The sequence below is a fragment of the Ictidomys tridecemlineatus genome, chromosome 10 (assembly GCF_052094955.1).
Source record: "Ictidomys tridecemlineatus isolate mIctTri1 chromosome 10, mIctTri1.hap1, whole genome shotgun sequence".
Classification (NCBI taxonomy): Eukaryota; Metazoa; Chordata; class Mammalia; order Rodentia; family Sciuridae; genus Ictidomys; species Ictidomys tridecemlineatus.
In genome coordinates, this window is record NC_135486.1 from 91,599,374 (window position 1) to 91,617,363 (window position 17,990).

General features: G+C 38.4%; 2 protein-coding genes across 2 annotated transcripts in view; both read right to left on the reverse strand.

The window, feature by feature from the left end:
- Positions 1-5,299: 5,299 nt before the first annotated feature.
- Positions 5,300-6,314, reverse strand: LOC101967492 (S-phase kinase-associated protein 1). The gene is made up of 2 exons (XM_005330821.5): positions 6,077-6,314; positions 5,300-5,957 (listed from the first exon to the last, which is right to left on the reverse strand). Exons 1-2 carry the CDS (start codon positions 6,171-6,173, stop codon positions 5,563-5,565), a joined length of 492 nt encoding a protein of 163 aa, XP_005330878.2. The 5' UTR covers positions 6,174-6,314; the 3' UTR covers positions 5,300-5,562.
- A 6,893-nt stretch (positions 6,315-13,207) lies between these two features.
- Positions 13,208-17,990, reverse strand: part of Ccdc7 (coiled-coil domain containing 7) — a 233,702-nt gene continuing 228,919 nt past the window's right edge. Inside the window, exon 30 of the mRNA XM_078023431.1 lies at positions 13,208-17,470. The gene's annotated coding sequence lies outside the window, so the exon portion shown is untranslated. The remainder of the gene's footprint in view (positions 17,471-17,990) is intronic.

A 17,990-nucleotide genomic window follows, 5' to 3' on the forward strand; every position in this document is an offset into this window, starting at 1 on the left:
CTGTAGTATGTTGATGTTAAGTCCTTTGAGTATAAACTGAGGAGTGGCTAGCTGGTTGCAATGTAGTTCCATTCCAAGTTTTCTTAGGAATCTCCATAGTGGTTGCACCAATTTGCAGTTCCCCCAGCAATGTATGAATGTACCTTTTCCCCCCACAGGGATAGATTTTTTGATCTTTATTTTCTTTGAATAGGTCATAATTTTATGCTTTATTATGCCTTGTGATTTTTAAAATGGCAAACTGTGGGGACAAATGCATGGATGCTGTGTACATGACATATGTTAAGGACCCCTAAGTTGCAGGCCACTCCCCTCATGCTAGGCACCTGAGCGGCAGACCATTCACCCTGTAGGCACAACCCTGGGCATAGAACTACTTGTTGCAGTCCCAGAGCTTGCTTCATGGCCAACTCCTCAATTGGTTGCTGCAAGGACAGTTGACAAATAATTGTATTGGTGGTTGCCTATAATCTGCTTAGCTACTGCCCAAGTATATATACATGGTAACTACACAATAAAATCAACCTGCTTCCACTTTGGTCTCTGGAGGTCTTGAATCACGTCAGACCTCCTCACTGGATGAGCGAGTGCTCATGCAGCAAACCGTACATTCAAATGTTAAAATGTCATAACTCTGGAGATACAATTTTCCTCCTTCCCCAGATCTTTCTGTTCTGGGTTTTCTTTTGTGTTTTAATTGTTGTAGGTTATCTCTGTGCGGGGGGAACAGCCTGGGGGGTTAAGGTCTCTCATTTATAATCAGAAACATCAATCATCAATTAGAGCATAGATTCCCAATATTTGGAGAAAATGTTCCAAACTCTTAACCTTGGCTTCTGCAAGCTATAGACAGGGTATTCTGGGAACATATGTACTGCTGTTTGTTACTGGGCCGGCAATTGGTGAATATGTAGCTGCTATCATTCTATAAGCTGAAATGGGCTAAAACATCCTCAATTTACCATCAAAGTGGTCCACTAGAAGTTGTAAGTTTTAATAAGAACTAGAGCTCCAAAATAGTTACATCAGGCAATTTCTTTTACTGTAATTGTTGTCTTAGTGGGGAGATAGATATCTGATGCTTCCACTCTTCTATATTCCTGGGATTTTCTTCATTTTTATTTACAATTTATCTTGTTAATATTCCCATTTGGTTCATATTTCATTTTTCCTGGTGTCCTTTAGTTCTTGTCTGAGTTTTACTTAACTCTTTTGAGTATATTTAAAACAGTTGTTTTAAAGTCTTTGTTTTAGTCAGCTTTTTTTTACACAAAAGACTTGACAAGAACAAGTTTAGAGCAGAAAAAATTTATTTGACACTCATAGTTTCAGAGGTCTCAGTCCATAGATGGCTGACTTACTATGGACCCAAAGTGAGGCAGAGCATTATGGCAGAAGGGTGTGGAGGAGAAAAGCAGCTGAGGACATGGCAATCAGAAAGCAGAGAACTCTGCTCACCATGGATAAAATATAAACTTCAAAGGCATGCCCCTAGTGATCTACCTCATCCAGCCACACCCTACCTACCTACAGTTACTGCCCCTTTAATCCATTCAGGGACTAATCCAGTGATTAGGTTAATGCTCTCAACCCAAGCATTTCACCTTTGAAAATTTCTGAATTATCTAATACATGAGCTTTTGGGGGACACCTTATATCTAAACTGTAGCATACTTTATTTAGTAAGTCCAATGCCTCTGTTTCTTTGGAAAATATTCAGTCTTGAAATGGACCATGTTTTCCTTTTTTCCCTTTTATTTCCTCTTCCTCCTTCTTCTCTTCCTCCTTCTATATGCCTTATAGAGTGTTCATTTGAAAATTCAGCATGTGAAAAATAGATAGCTCTATCAAACTAGATAGATAGAAAAATTTAAAAAAATAAAAATAGACTATCAAACTGGTGTGAATCACCTTCATTAATAGCAGGTCCCTTCAGATTCAGCTGAAGTAAAAGCTTAAGGTGTTCTCAGATCTTTTATAGAAATGTGTCCTTTTGTGTTTTAGTGTGTGCCCCTGGCTCCCAGTTTCTTTCATATATATGCTGTTTATTCATCAATTTCCCAAAAAATTTTGTCTCAATTTCATTTTGGGACTCAGATGTCCTGTTATATTCTTCTGCCCATGATTTCTTGCCTGCAGATGTCCATGGGTCTGCTTCCCCCTGCAGTTTCCATGTATAATGATATCTGCCACTGTCTTCTACTGATTTCACCAGGATGAGATCAAAATGGTGAACACTGAGAGCCCACAAACAGGTTAGTGTTACAAATATTTTTTGCTCAGCTCCTTCTAGCCTGAAAAAGGAAACTGTAATTGGGTTACTTACTCCTAACCACCCCATGCCTCAGCAGGGGATGGGGGATGAAAAGGCAAATAAAATGCCATGAAATTTTCTAACAGTTTGAATGTGGCTTATTCTTGATTGCACGTTTGCCTGGTTTCTGTAGATCTCTGAATTTTCCAGAGTTTATACAAAATTATTTTAGTTAGTCTATATTTATTTTTTAAAAATGTTTCCATTAGGGAACAAGGGCTGGATCTTCTCAGTTGGCCAAATTTATGATATCATCCCTTGAAAACAATATGTCTTATAAATTTTTATCAACTACTTATTCACAATTAGTACTACTTCCCTTAAATATTATAAATGAATAGGTTAATTTTCAGGTTGTTATCCTTGTAAGTGGTAAGGTTATAAATGATAAGAACATTTTTTTTTGAGTAAGCAAAAACAAGCATGACCCTAGGTTCTCTGAAAAGTATTCTTTCTTCATTTCAGACCTATATGAAACAAGGTTTCTCTATATTGGTGATGCAAACTCTGAATGTGACCAATCACAAAGAAAAATTTACAACCTAGTTTATTTTTTAAATCCATAAGTTGAACTAAGCATCTTGTCCTATTTGGTGTCACTCCCTCTTTTTTGCTCTACATCTAATTCAATTTTTGCTTTGGACAACTCTCTAAATTCACACCTATGTGATGCATCTTCCCTTCCAGAAAAGCAATAAATTCAATTTTGTTTTCAAAATGCTATTTTTCCATACTTGTTTATTTTGCTTCTTGCATACCTGATATCTTTATAGCAGTTTCACTGCTACAAAGAACTCCTATTGAGTTCTTGTGGTTGGTTGTTATAATGCTTATCTGTGATTTTTAAAGTCAATTTCTTTACCCTATGAGGCAAATATAATGTGTTCCACATACTTTGAAAATAGTCAATTTTGCAGTACAATGGTTAAAGTATGAAAGCCAACAAATATTACCAAAACAAAAGGTGTTCTTTAGTCTACAACTAAAATTTAGGATTTTTCTGTTCACTTTCTCACTTATGTCTACAAATGTTCTCTGGATGATTGTTTTAAATTTTTTCATCTTGAAATAATTATAAATTTATGGAACTTATGAACTAAGTAATAAAAAACTTTCCAAATACCTATTCCCACAGGGCTCTTTCCAGGATTTCCTTCTTCTTATCTGTAACTCTGCTCTAACACTGAGATATTGAGCTCCCACTCTACATAATCTTTCTACCAAGTTTTTCAACGTAAGTAGTAAGTATACCATACATGTAAAGTATTTTGACAGGTGTTAATCTATACTACTGCAAGAAAAAAATCATTGACCAGAGTTCAGTTTTTTTATTGTCTTGAACGTTATATTTTCTAGAGCAACTTGATGATTAATTAATGTTAATATTGATTGCCACCCCTGGCCTGCGGGAGCAGCTAAACTTAAGGTCACTTGTGTGAATTTCCAGGGACACCAAATAAAACATACACACACACTTTACCTTTAAACAAGCCTCAGGACAGCTCTTGCATTCTTGGCCTCAAGCTCCCCAAATGGGAAAGTGAGGTGCCGCAGTCTGTGGGCACAATTCAGGAGCCACTTGTCAAAAGAAACTAACTTTATTTTTAGAACTACAAACGCCAAACAAAACAGCTCCTCAGGAAAAAACCCTCAGAGCCCAACTGCCACCACGGGCTTCCCACAAGCCTCTCACCCCACAGAAGCCTCTCCACCTCCCCCAATCCTCCTGCTCTTGAGGCGGATTGGCTGGGTTGCATGGGCGGAGCCAAAGAAGTCCCCCAATGAGCAGCTCCGTGGTCTGAAAGGGCAGGGAAACAGCCCAATGAGCATCACTGCAGAGGAGCCAATCAGCTAGATGTTGCTGGGGCCGCTGTGAGCCAATCATCAGCTTTGCAGTCTGAAGGGTGGGGAAACAGCCCAATGAACATCACTGCAGAGGAGCCAATCAGCTAGATGTTGCTGGGGCCGCTGTGAGCCAATCATCAGCCGGCAGCTGGAAGTTTGCTGGCAGCTGGAAGTTTGCTGGGGCCCCTTTGGCTGTGGCTCTCAACATCTCCCCCTCTCTGTTTAAACAACAAGCATGTGGCTTAGGGACTGTGCCTGCCTTAGGTTGTCCAATACTACATATGGTCCTTACCTGTCTTCGGATGAGCTGACCTCAGGGCGTCAGCCTCCTGTCTTAGGTTGGTACCATTGTAATTGGATCTTACCCGTCATTGACTACCCGTCCAGTATACAGCCACACCTGTGGAGAGGTCTTTGTCATGACAAGCAGAAGGGAGAAAGATACACCAAGCCAATTGACGGCTCTTGTTGGAAAAATTGTACCACCGATGACATCATCAGCAAAAATACCCCAACACTACCACAAGTCGCTGCACCAACAGATAGTTCACAATGCATACAAGTGAATTCACAATGCATACAAGTGACACATAGTTTAGGCAAGTTCTGCAAGCAGTTCAGTGATGGCTATTGCAGAAATTGTAGATTAATTTTATCTAATTGTAGATTAGTTTTTTGTTTTTGTTTTTTTTTTTGAATAAAGTGTCTTTTTTAATTGAAAAGCTATCAAACTGTCTAGTTACATTTCTCCCCTCCAAATCTACAAACTGGGTAATAACTGAGTCTCTAGGCAACATATTCAAAACTGATTGAAAAAACAAAAAACAAACAAACAAAAAAACCCGAGTCCTTCGGTCCAATTAAGGGAACCCTGCTACATACAGGCAAATCAATCCCAGTGGTACTGCTCAACTCCAGGAGGCTGGAAGAAATCCTAACAACCCCAACTCAGAACATTTACTTCAAGTAGCCTTTTTCCAGTTTCCAACTCATGAATAAAGATAATATTTTGTTAATTCTATTTCAGAAAACTTTTTGCAAGTTGTTTTATTTACAACGCCAACTTTTAAAAGCTCACTAAAGTTAACTGGACAATAAACTAGGCAGAAATCGCTTTACAAAAGGAGGGAAAGCCCAAAATGCCACTTTCTACAGAGAACCCACAGTTCAGTTTTATTCAGAGTAAAGAAAAAAAGAAACTTTCTCTCACACTAAAAGAAATTCAGCCATAGGTTTGGAGTCTGTACTCAAACTACACATGCAATAAGGACAATATTATGCTAATACAATTGATTTGCTGCTGCATTTGTCTACTGTTTGTCTAATATTAACAATTATAAACAGAGCAGTGCAACTAGTATTTGGAACAATCCTTATAGTGTTACAGTGTCAGGTACAACATTTCACTTCTCTTCACACCACTGGTTCTCTTTGCGTACCTGGGCTTCCTCCTCTTCAGTAAAGTCATTTTTTATATTGAAGGTTTTGTGAATCTCTTCAGGAGTTTTCCCCTTGATCATATTGGCAACAGTCTTGCACGTAACATCAAGCAAACTTTTGATGTCTAAGTAGTTTGCAGCCAGAATAAGTTCAAAAAGTGTTCCTTGGTCAACTTTCAGGAAATCTTGGTCCCAAACAGGGATATCGTCTGTTTGCTTTTCTTTGTTCTCATCATCCTCAGGAGGAGGGGGGTCATCCTTGTGGTGCGTGCACCACTGAATGACCTTTTTTAATATTGCTGCATTAACATTTGGTAGAGGAACTGGGTCATCATCTCCTTCATCATCCATTCCCAAATCTGCCTTTAGAGATATCTGGATTGCTTTCATATTCTTTATTAGTGACCATACCATAATTCTTCATTTAACAGGTACTTGATGAACAGTGACTGTGGGATGTACCAAGAGGTTTATAAACCTTGCAACATGGTCTTGATTGTCACAGATTGTTTGGCAATTTCTATGTCAACTTCAAATATCTCCCCATCAGAACTCTGCAACTTAATTGAAGGCATGGTGTTTGGTCTCAAGAAAAATGGCGGTCCGGAGGCTGAAGGGAGTGGGACAGTGACCACACGAGGAAATAAAAAGGTGTTGGACAAGGCCACTCCCTAATTGTAGATTAGTTTTATCTTTGTCTTCACCGGCACCGAAGATAGGAATTCTGGCAATAATGGCTAAAGAAAAAATTGTGTAACATTCCAGAAGGCACTAAAAGAAAACAATTTTCTTAACAATTTACATTATCTTCACTGGCACTGGGATGAAGATAGGAATTCTGGCAATAATGGCTAAAGAAAAAATTGTGTAACATTCCAGAAGGCACTAAAAGAAAACAATTTTCTTAACAATTTACATTATCTTGAAGAGAATTATTAAATATAATGAAAAGGAAAGGTGAAAGTAAACAAACAGATCTATTAACCTCCTTTTTTGTTTACATAGTAAAACAATTCTTAACAGCTATTTACCCAATTTAAATTAAACCATTTAAATCACGTGAATAAAAAAAATATTTGGATCCATTTTTTCATGAGCACTCATCATATATGATATATGGACATATGTACATTCAAACATATAACACAAAATACAAGTGTGCACACATAATATAATACATACAACACATAACATAATAGTAAAGGCCTTATAACTTTTTACAGGTGAAATCTCCATTGCAATGTTTAAAAACTCTATAGTCAAAAAAAAAAAAATAGAACTGATCAGCAAAACATTAACCTAGGTCTGTATGAGCTCAAAAAACAAAATAGAACTTCATGATATGGGAAAGGGGAATAATAAAATAGATATTGAAAAAAAAACATCCTGGTTCTGTCGCAGATGTAAGGATAGCCAAATTGGAGTTTTGGACATCAGCTGTTATGGATTTGAGCCAAATCATCTTCTGTTTGGTCTGTAGAAATTGCTTTAGTTAATCTCTCTGGAATCCAAATCGGCTGCTGTTCTCCCTGTGGAAACACACAAACAGGCCCCCTCCAGACAATCACTGGGTCAGGACTTTAGTTAATCTCTCCGGAATCCAATTTGGTTGCTGTTCTTCCTGTGGAAACACACAAACAGGCCCCTGACTCCAGACAATCACTGGGTCAGGACCTTGGTTAATCTCTCTGGAATCCAAATCGGCTGCTGTTCTTCCTGTGGAAACACACAAACAGACCCCCGACTCCAGACAATTACTGGGTCAGGACCTTTCCATTGTCCTATTAGAATATCTTTCCAAAGTACCTTGGGCTTATGTACATTTTTTGGACACATATGTCTTTCTGTAGCACTAAGTCCTGATGAATCCAAATTTAAAAAGTTTAGACTAAAAAGGATTATTTTAAGTTTATCTTTGGGGAATATATACCCCTTCCCAATTCTGTCTTTTTGCTTTAATAAGTACATTTTAATAGTTTGATGAGTTCTTTCAACTATGCCTTGTCCCTGTGGATTGTATGGGATTCCTGTTATATGAGTAATGTCAAATGATGAGCAAAATTGTTTAAAAGAGGTAGAAGTATAACCAGGGGGCATTATCTGTTTTTAACTGTTTTGGAATGCCCACAGTGGCAAAATTTTGTAAGCAATGAGCTATAACATCTTTAGTTTTTTCTCCAGTATGAAGGGAGCCCATCAAAAATCCAGAAGAAGTATCAACTGTAACATGCAAATATTTTAATTTTCCAAATTCTGGCAAATGTGTGACGTCCATCTGCCAAATATGGTTAGGTATCAATCCTCTAGGATTGACTCCAAGATTAACTTGTGGTAAAAAGGTCACACAATTTTGACATTGTTTTATTATTTGCCTAGCTTGTTCCTTAGTTATTTTAAAATGCTTTTGTAAAGTATTAGCATTGACATGGAACCTTTTATGAAAATTTATAGCTTCTTCTAGTGTAGAGAAAATATGTATGTCATGTGTAGTTTTATCTGCTAAATCATTGCCCAAACTAAGGGCTCCAGGCAATCCTGTATGTGCCCTGATATGTCCTATAAAGAATGGATCTTTTCTGTCCCAGATTAAACTTTGTATAGTGGAAAGCAAAGAGAAAACAGTAGAAGAAGGGGAAATCCTACCAGCAACTTCAAGGGATACTATAGCATTAACTATATACTGACTATCAGAAAATAAATTAAATACAGAATCTTTAAACATCACAAAAGCTTGTAATTCTGCATTAAGCTCTACCTTTTGAGCTGATTGTTTGGGTACTAAAAATGTAAAAGTTTGATCAGGTGTAACTATTGCTGCTGTACCATTATTTGACCCATCAGTGAATATATTTGGAGCATTCATGATAGGTGTTTTTCTTGTCATTTTTGGAAAAATTACAGGATGCAATGACCAAAAAGACAATAAAGGATTGGATAGTAAGTGGTTATCAAATGAAACATTAGGTTTGCACATGATTATTGCCCAAGTATTTAACTCATTAGCTAATTCATGAATTTTGATTCATAGTATATGGAGTAATAATTTTATTGGGAGAAATTCCAAACACTCCCTTTGCTGCTTTTATTCCCTTGAGTATTAATTGTCCTAGAGCCTCAGGATACCTAGTAAGAATAGTGTTAGGAGAATAAGATAAATGTATCCATAATAATGCACCTTCTTGCCAAAATACTCCTGTAGGAATATTTTTTGTTGGTAGTACAATAAATAATAAAGGCAAACTTATATCAATTCTATCCAAATGCATATTTTCCATATATGTTTCAATGATTTTTAATGCCTTTCTTTCTTCAGGTGTTAACATTCAGGGTGAATTTGGATCTGATGGACCTTTTAGGAGATCAAATAAAGGTCCCAATTCTCCTGTTGGAATACCTAGATAAGGCCTTATCCAATTTATGTCTCCTAATAACTTTTGAAAGTAATTGATTTGAGTTGATCTACTAGTATTTGAATTTTTGGTGGATGGACCATGGTTGAGTATAATAGAACTCCTAAATAATTAATTGGAAAATTTAATTGTACTTTATCTACTGCTATCTCTAGATTATAATTTTTTAATAAGTTTGTAAGTGTGACATAACATTCTAGCAATGTGTTTTTAGCTTTGTGTGCTAATAATACATCATCCATATAGTGAAATATTTGTAGTTCAGGATTTTAATTTCTAAGTGGCTGGATTACTTTGTTAACATAAATTTGACACATAGTTGGGCTGTTAGCCATCCCTTGAGGGAGTACTTTCCATTCATATCTCTGATCAGGACCTTCATGATTCAGTGCAGGGATAGTAAATGCAAAACGTGGACAATCCTCAGGATGAATTGGAATTGAAAAAAAACAATCTTTAATATCTATAACTAAAACATATCAAGTTTTTGGCAAAGCAGACAATTGAGGAATCCCCGATTGAGCAGGTCCCATAATGACCATTTCATTATTAATGGCTCTTAAATCTTGCAATAATCTCCATTTACCAGATTTCTTTTTGATGACAAAAATGCGAGTATTATGGGGAGATACAGAAGGTTGTATATGTCCTTCCGCTAATTGTTGTTTGACCAGATCATGGGCTACTTGTATCTTTTCTTTAGTCAAGGGCCACTGAGGAACCCATACTGGTCTTTCTGATTTCCATGTAATTTTTATTGTCTCAGTGGCCCTTTGTGAAAATCCAACCCATGTCTGTCTGTTCCTTGATCTATTTGTATTGGTGCTGCTATACCTTGTTCTTGTTTTTCTAATCTTTTTCCTTTCCTAAAACCTTGTCTAGCTGTAATAGTGGGTGAATTTTGATTGATATTTGTTAATGTCAAACCTAATTGATCTAAGACATCTCGTCCCCATAAATTTACGGGAAGATGATCCAATACATATGGTTGTATAATTCCTTCACATCCTTCAGGATCCTTCCAATCTAATACCATTGCACTTCTATGGGGATTAGTCGCCACTCCTAGGCCTCGAAGCGTTTGAGTGGCTTGTTGTAATGGCCAATGTTTTGGCCATTCTTGACAAGAGATGATCCTAAGGACTGCACCTGTATCCAGTAGCCCATTAAATTCATGTCCTTGAATATTTAGTTTTAGCATGGGGCGAGAATCTAAATTTAAAGAAAGCATAGCCCAATCTACACCTGTGGAGTCTAATCCCTTGGAACCTCTTTCTACAGCATGACTGGAAAATTTATCATGTAGACTTGGTATTATCAGTAACTGTGCTATTCTATCTCCTGGTGAAATTACTGATATACCCTTTGGAGAACTGGCTATAATTTTTATTTCACCTTCATAATCGGGATCAATTACCCCAGGACTTATCAAAAGTCCTTTTAGAGTAGAAGAGCTGCGTCCTAATAATAAGCCTACTGTTCCTTTGGGAAGAGGTCCTTTTACCCCTGTGGGAATGATTTGAACTCCCATTTGTGGAGTTAGTACTGATCTGGCGGAGGCGCAGATGTCCAACCCTGCGCTCCCTCTGGTTTGTCTGATGAGGGATCTGATGGACAATGTGTCCTGGTCACTACCCTGATGGGGTTGCTGGGTTCCTCCAGTGCTCCGTATATTTGTGGTTTGGGGCCCCCTGTCCATTTTTTGGCAACGGAGCCCGATGCCTTTGTCCACGACATTGTGGATAAACACCTTGTCCTTGTTCATTTTTTGATAATGGAGTACCCTCTATGGTGATGTGAGAGCGGCATTCATTAGCCCAATGTAATGGAGTACCTTCTATGGTGGTTTGAGAACAGCATTCATTAGCCCAATGTCTCCCTCTACGGCATCATGGGCAAATACCCGGTATTCTACTCCTTTGATACCTAGTTTTGTTAAACCCTCCTCCTATGGCGCAATCCTTTTTAAAATGTCCTGTTTGTTGACATTTGTAGCATGTTCTTGGCCTGGCATATAAAGCCTGTTTTACTGCAGCTGTCACAATTTGCCCTTGTTCATTAATGTCTCTGGCATCTAAAGCTTTGTTCATTAATGTCTCTATATAATTTAATATATGTGTTTAAATCTTCCTGTTTCCATGGTCTAATGATATCTCTGCACCAATGATTCGCTTGGTCATAAGCCAGTTGTTTTATTAGTGGCATTGCTTGTTCTGTATTCCCAAAAATTCTGGTAGCTGTTTGAATAAGCCTATCTACAAATTCAGCGTAAGGTTCATTAGCTCCTTGTATTACCTTAGATAATTGACCTTGTAAACCTTCATGTCCTTGTAAAGTCTTCCATGCCCTAATCGCCTCTGCAGCAATTTGTGAGTATACGCCAGGATCATATGCAATTTGTTGCTGCTGATCCTCATAAGGTCTCTTTCCTAACAACATATCTAGATTTCTCTGAAGATAACCAGCTGCTGCATTTTGCCTAGCCATCTCCTTGCAAAATTCCTCATTGGCAACCTTCCTTAACAGGTATTGACCTCCATTTAGCACAGCTTTACACATTTTAGCCCAATCTGCTGGTGTCATGTTCAAGTTGTTAATGGATTCGACCAAGCTTACAGTGAAGGGTGCTTGAGGACCATAGGTTGTTACAGCCTCTTTTAGCTCCTTCACTGTTTTGAAATTTAAACCCTGGTAAATTCGCTGCCCTCCTACCTCAAATACAGGGCATGTTAATACTTGAGATCCTGTCTCAGGATCCCAACTATCAACTGCAGGGGTTGGGGGCCTCCTAGCATATGGAGGTGGTGCTGTTGATTGGACACTTATGCCCTCTGGTGATAGAATGTTGTTAGTAGCAGTCTCCTGTAGAGGTGGTGCTGTTGGTTGGACACTTACGCTCTCTGATAGAAAGGTGTTATTAGCCTCTACCTTTGTCGAATTGAAGGCTTTGGACTAAGCAAACCAGATATGAACATCCACAATGGCAATGTGCCAACTGGCAGAGTCCCTGGGTTGTTCTTTTCTATTCTTTTTAAATCTTCACCATGATGGTTCCATTGTGATATATTTAACAACTCCTCCTTAAAAAGCCATGGGCTACATTTTTGTATTGTATCAGCTTATGCCCTGACTGTTCTTGATTTTACTGAGATGCCTCCTTCCTCTAAGAATTTACTTAACAGTCTTTCGGTTTGTTTTTTACTAATTGCTGATCCCGTATTTCTACTATAATACCTATAATGCAACCCAACAAGATAACACCAAACAAAACCGAGACAGAATGAAATAAAATTGGAACAAAAATTCATTATATCAGCTTTTCTATCCTCCTGAAATGTGCATCCGTCCTTTCTATCTGTTCCTCAGACGCAAATAGTTTTTCCTCAGATGTGAGCGGTTTTTCTTCCGTCTCACTCATCTCCAGGGACAGGCAACTTAAAACAAAAATGAAGCAAAACAAAAGAGGAAACTTAGAATGGCTACCCATCCTCTCGCCCTGCCCTCAGGGGCGAGCAGTTTACTTACCCTCAGTCGCTCCCCGTGCGAGCCACCAAATGCCGCAGTCTGGCTGGGCAGGAGCCACTTGTCAAAAGAAACTAACTTTATTTTTAGAACTACAAATGCTAAACAAAACAGCTCCTCAGGAAAAAACCCTCAGAGCCCAACTGCCACCACGGGCTTCCCAAGCCTCTCACTCCACAGAAGCCTCTCCACCTCCCCCAATCCTCCTGCTCTTGAGGCGGATTGGCTGGGTTGCATGGGCGGAGCCGAAGAAGTCCCCCAATGAGCAGCTCCGTGGTCTGAAAGGGCAGGGAAACAGCCCAAAGAACATCACCACAGAGGAGCCAATCAGCTAGATGTTGCTGGGGCCGCTGTGAGCCAATCATCAGCTTTGCAGTCTGAAGGGGGGGGAAACAGCCCAAAGAACATCACCACAGAGGAGCCAATCAGCTAGATATTGCTGGGGCCGCTGTGAGCCAATCATCAGCTGGCAGTCTGAAGGGTGGGGAAACAGCCCAATGAACATCACCGCAGAGGAGCCAATCAGCTAGATGTTGCTGGGGCCGCTGTGAGCCAATCATCAGCCAGCAGCTGGAAGTTTGCTGGGGCCCCTTTGGCTGTGGCTCTCAACAGTGGGGGATAGTCATGAGAAGCTTAGAGAGAGAGAGAGAGAGAGAGAGAGAGAGAGAGAGAGAACATTCAGAAGTAGGCTTTTATTGGGAGGACCATCCAAAAAAGGTAAGAAGGGGCAGAGTTACAAGAGACATGTGAGTGTAATTTGACTTAAGGACTGTAGGGCAACATCTACATCTGAAGACAAGTCCTCAAACTTCCGGGACCGGGGCAATATCCAAGTCACTATGAGATGTAGTAATGGTCAAAGCTTCTCTGCTCGAAAACGGAAGATGCAATCATATTCTCCCTTCTTTCTTTGAAAAAGAAGGTGATAGGTCACTATTTCAAGTCCCTGAATCCTTGTTTGAAAGCTTGCCATCCTACAATTACAATACAAGAGAGAATTTAGTAGCAAAGAGAACAATACAAGGATATACCATGCAGAATGTTTAAGAATGTTTCCAGGATTAAAGCCATTCAATTAAGTATTTGATTAGCTAAAGAAGTAGAATCCAAAAAATCAATCTTACTTTTTTGTATATCTTAAATATGATGATGGAGCTCCAAAAGATCCAAGGTGTTATTATTATTTTGCCAAATACCCAATAAATGGTTTTTAACCTTCTCCCAATCTCATTGGGAAACGTTGTATTTGGCAGCAGTAACACACACATACTTATAGCTAGTGTGACATTTAAGTCTTTCCTTGGATTTCAAAGCTGAAAGTTCATTACTAATATTTATGACAGTAGCCTCTAAGGCATTTAGCTTAGTCCCAATCCTTCTGTCAATATTTTTTGAGCCTTGGAAGTATTCTGAGATAACTGGTTTGTTATGAAAAGTCCCATTTTAATAACTGATACAAGGTTTTGAGTCTCCAGTAGCAGTATAATTAGTTGGTCTAGGTCTCCCAATTGCTGTCTTTTCTTCAAATGACACTTTTATACAGCCAGCATGTTTATCAAGGGGCCACCACAAAGGTAATTTGGCACTATAGCCAGAATAATTAAATTCAGTCACATGGTTGGGAGTAACATAGTAAATACTGGGATGGATTCTCCAGTCCACACTGTTGGGTGGAAAATATGCCCAATAAATTTCTTCCTGATTCCCTTTTACCTGACAGCTCAATAGAGCTAATATTGTAACAAGCATCATCGTTTTGCTGTTGAATCATTTGTGCAGCCTACAGTGTCAATTTCTTCAGGTCCTTCCCTGACCTGAAGCTTCCTCATTCAGTTTCTTGGGGCCATCATTTTTCTTCTCTTCCTTCGAGATTTCTTCTTTTTGAGGAAAGGCTTCTCTGGTTGATCTTCAGTCATTTGAATCTTGGTTCTATGTCCTCGATGCCTGATGGTGCATTCAGGTATCCAAATAGGATGAAGAGCACCTTCTGAGACAATACAAGCATGACCTCTGCCCCACATAACCAGTGAATCTTGTCCTTTCTAATGACCAGTCTATAAGTCCTTTTACAAAACTTGGCCTAAAAAGCCTGTTGCTGTGGAAGACGTGTTGCTTGGCTGCAATGTGACATTCTGAGTCACAATTTAAAAAATTTAAAATAAACAGAGCATGATTGATGTTATTTTGGGGAGTCCTAGTCTTATCTCCCCCTTTTAGTTTTTGTATTGTAGCTTAATAGATAGAGATAGAGCTCATTCTACAATGGCTTGACCTTGAGGGTTATAAGAAATACCTGTTTTATGGTCAATATGAAATTTTTGGCAAAGTTGTTAATCTACATCTGAAGACAAGTCCTCAAACTTCCGGGACCAGGGCAATATCCAAGTCACTATGAGATGTAGTCATGGTCAAAGCTTCTCTGCTCCAAAACGGAAGATGCAATCTTCCGTTTTGAAAAGAAGAGCTTACATAAACTGGTGCATTACCAGTTTTAATCTGTAAAGGACATCCTACAACTGCAAAGGCAGCTAAACAATGAATGAGAAATAACATGTTGAGTATTTTCTTTTGTACAGGCTGTACCAAAGATAAATCTAGAATAAGTATCTACAATTACGTGTACATAACATTGTTTACCAAATTGAGGAATGTGAGCTATATCTATTTGCCATAATTTATTTGGTTTTAATCCATGGGGATTTACTCCAGATGGTAAAGATGGAGTGTGTATAACAATGGGGGCAGTGACGTACAATTTGATGAACTTGTTCTCTAGTAATATTAAATTTTTTTATGTAAGCTAGAGGCATTTTGATAATGCAAAGAATGTGAGGCTTGTGCACAGTCATACATGCTGATTGTTGACAATCATCAACCAATTTATGGATCTTATCATTACCTGATATTAGAGGCCCTGGAAGATTAGTGTGGGTCCACTGTATGTGGCCTATAAAACATGAGTGCTTTTGTATTTGCACTGTCCTTTGCTGGGCATAAAACAAACTGAATAACTCTTGTGATGATGTATAGCCAATAACTGAAGTTTCAATATTTTTGTGACTCCAGATGCATATAAACTGTCAAAATAAATACTGATGGGATCATTTGCAAAATGACTTAAAGCACAAATGAGAGCTTATAGTTCTGCTTTTTGGGCAGAAGCGTATGAGGTTTGTATTACCTCTGTATGAGCATGACTATAAAAACCTGCTTTACCTGAGCTTGAGCCATCAGTGAATACTGTCAGTGCACCATTTATTGGCTGTGCTTGTACAATCCTTGGAAATATGAATGGCGTTACCAATGCAAACTGAATAATTTTATCACAAGGATAATGGCTTTCTATCTGACCAGGAAAATTAGCAAAAGCTACTTGCCAAAAATTAGAAGTTTGAAAGAGCCAAACATTGTGTTGAGTAGAAAATGGAATGATTATAACATTAGGTTCTGATTCAACTATCTGTAAAACTCTTGTTCTCCCCTTTATCACTAATTGAGCAACAAAATTATGACTTTTGAGGAGAGTTGGCTAAATGAATCCACCTAATAACTCCCAGTGTTTACCATATCACCCTTGTAGGAGCATAAGAAGTTGGAAATATCAATAAATATATAGGCTCTTGTGGATTAATTTTAGTAAGCTAAGCATTTTTAATAGCAATTTCAACTTTCCTCAAAGCCGTTTTCACTTCAGCTGTGAGCTGACGAGAAGAAGTTGGAGAAGGATCTCCCTGTAATATCTGGAATAAAGGACTTAGATCTGAAGTATTAGCTTTAAGGATGGCCTAAGTCAATTAATAACTCCTAATAATTTTAAAAAATCATTGACTCTTATTTGTAAGTATTGAGGACAGATGGTATGTCCTTCAATCACATGACATAGATATTGAAAAGGAGGTGTCTTCTGCACCTTTTGAGGTGCAATGCACAAACTCATTACTGTGAGTGAAGTCTCTAATTGGGCAAAAAATTTTAAGAGTATATCTGAATTAGCATGAGCTAAAAGTATGTCATCCATCAAATGAATAATATATGCATCATGGAATTTTTCCCTCACAGGTGTGATAGACATAGGGTAGGACTGTTATGCATTCCCTGAGGCAACACTTTACAGCAATATCTTTTAACTGGTTCTTTAAAATTAATTGCTGGGACAGTAAAGGCAATTTTTTTATGGTCATCTGGGTGCAAAGGTATAGAGAAAAAAACAATCTTTTAGATCTATTACTATCAAATAATAATCTAAAGGAATAGCTGTAGCAGAAGGAAGCCCAGATTGTAATGCTCCCATGGGCTCTATGACCTAATTAATAGCTCTAAGGTCTTGTAATAATCTCCAATTATCAATTTTTTTTCTTAATTACAAAGATGGGTGGGTTCCAATGGCTGACCATAGGCTCTAAATGACCAGCTTGAAGTTGTTCAACTAACATGCGGGATATTTTAAGTTTTTCCCCTGTTAGGGGCCACTGACTAACCCAGATTGGCTCTTCTGTGAGCCAACTGATTATTATTATGATGATGATGATGATGATGATGATGATGATGATGATGATGTTTTGGGGGTCAGGGAAAGGTCAGGACCCCCACCAAAAATTTTGGTTGGGTGCATTAATTAATCTGTGTCAAAGAGATTGGTCTTAGGTAGCTACTCGCCTGTAAGTTTTCCTCAATTTCCCTAGAAGTAAATCCTTGATTAAGTCCCTTAAATTACATGATAGAATTTGGAGTTACTAATAATAATCCTAAGCTACTTAAAATATCTCTACCCCATAAACTTACCAGTAACTGTGTCCAAAACATAAGGCTTGAAAATTCCAGTATTACCATCTTGATCTTCCCAGTGAAGATACTGGGCACTCTGGGCAGGTTGAGAGATCAGCCTTATACCTTCTAAATTGACAAGTGCAATATGTAAAGGCCAGCTTTTGGGCCAAAATCTGTGAGATAAAACAGATTTATCTGTACCAGTGTTTACAATACCTCAAAATTTTTTGATAAATTTTAAGTTCCAGTAGGGGACCCTCCTACCAGATTGAGCCCAGTACACTCTTTCCAAGAACCCCAAAGTTGAGGTCTTTAGTGGGCTGTCCAAGGAACAGTAAGGTAAAAGTACTAATTGTGCCAGCATGTCTTTTGTAGAGAGCCGAATGGCATGCTCTGATTTCTCAGTGACTGTTAGCTCATCTCTAAAATATGAATCAATTAACTCCTGGCATTACTTGAGTTCCCTCTTTAAAATTATTTCATCCCAAAATTAGGCCTACGGTATCTGGGGGTAATGGTCCAGGAATTCCAGTAGGAACTCACTATAGTCCATTTCATCTATTACCATGGCTGGTCATAAAAACACTGTCTGGGTGGAGCTGGCTGGTAATGATGATTCGCTGTGGTTGGCTGTGATTGGCTGTGATTGGCTGTGATGACATCAAAGCCTGCTACTCTGAATCCTCCTCCCAT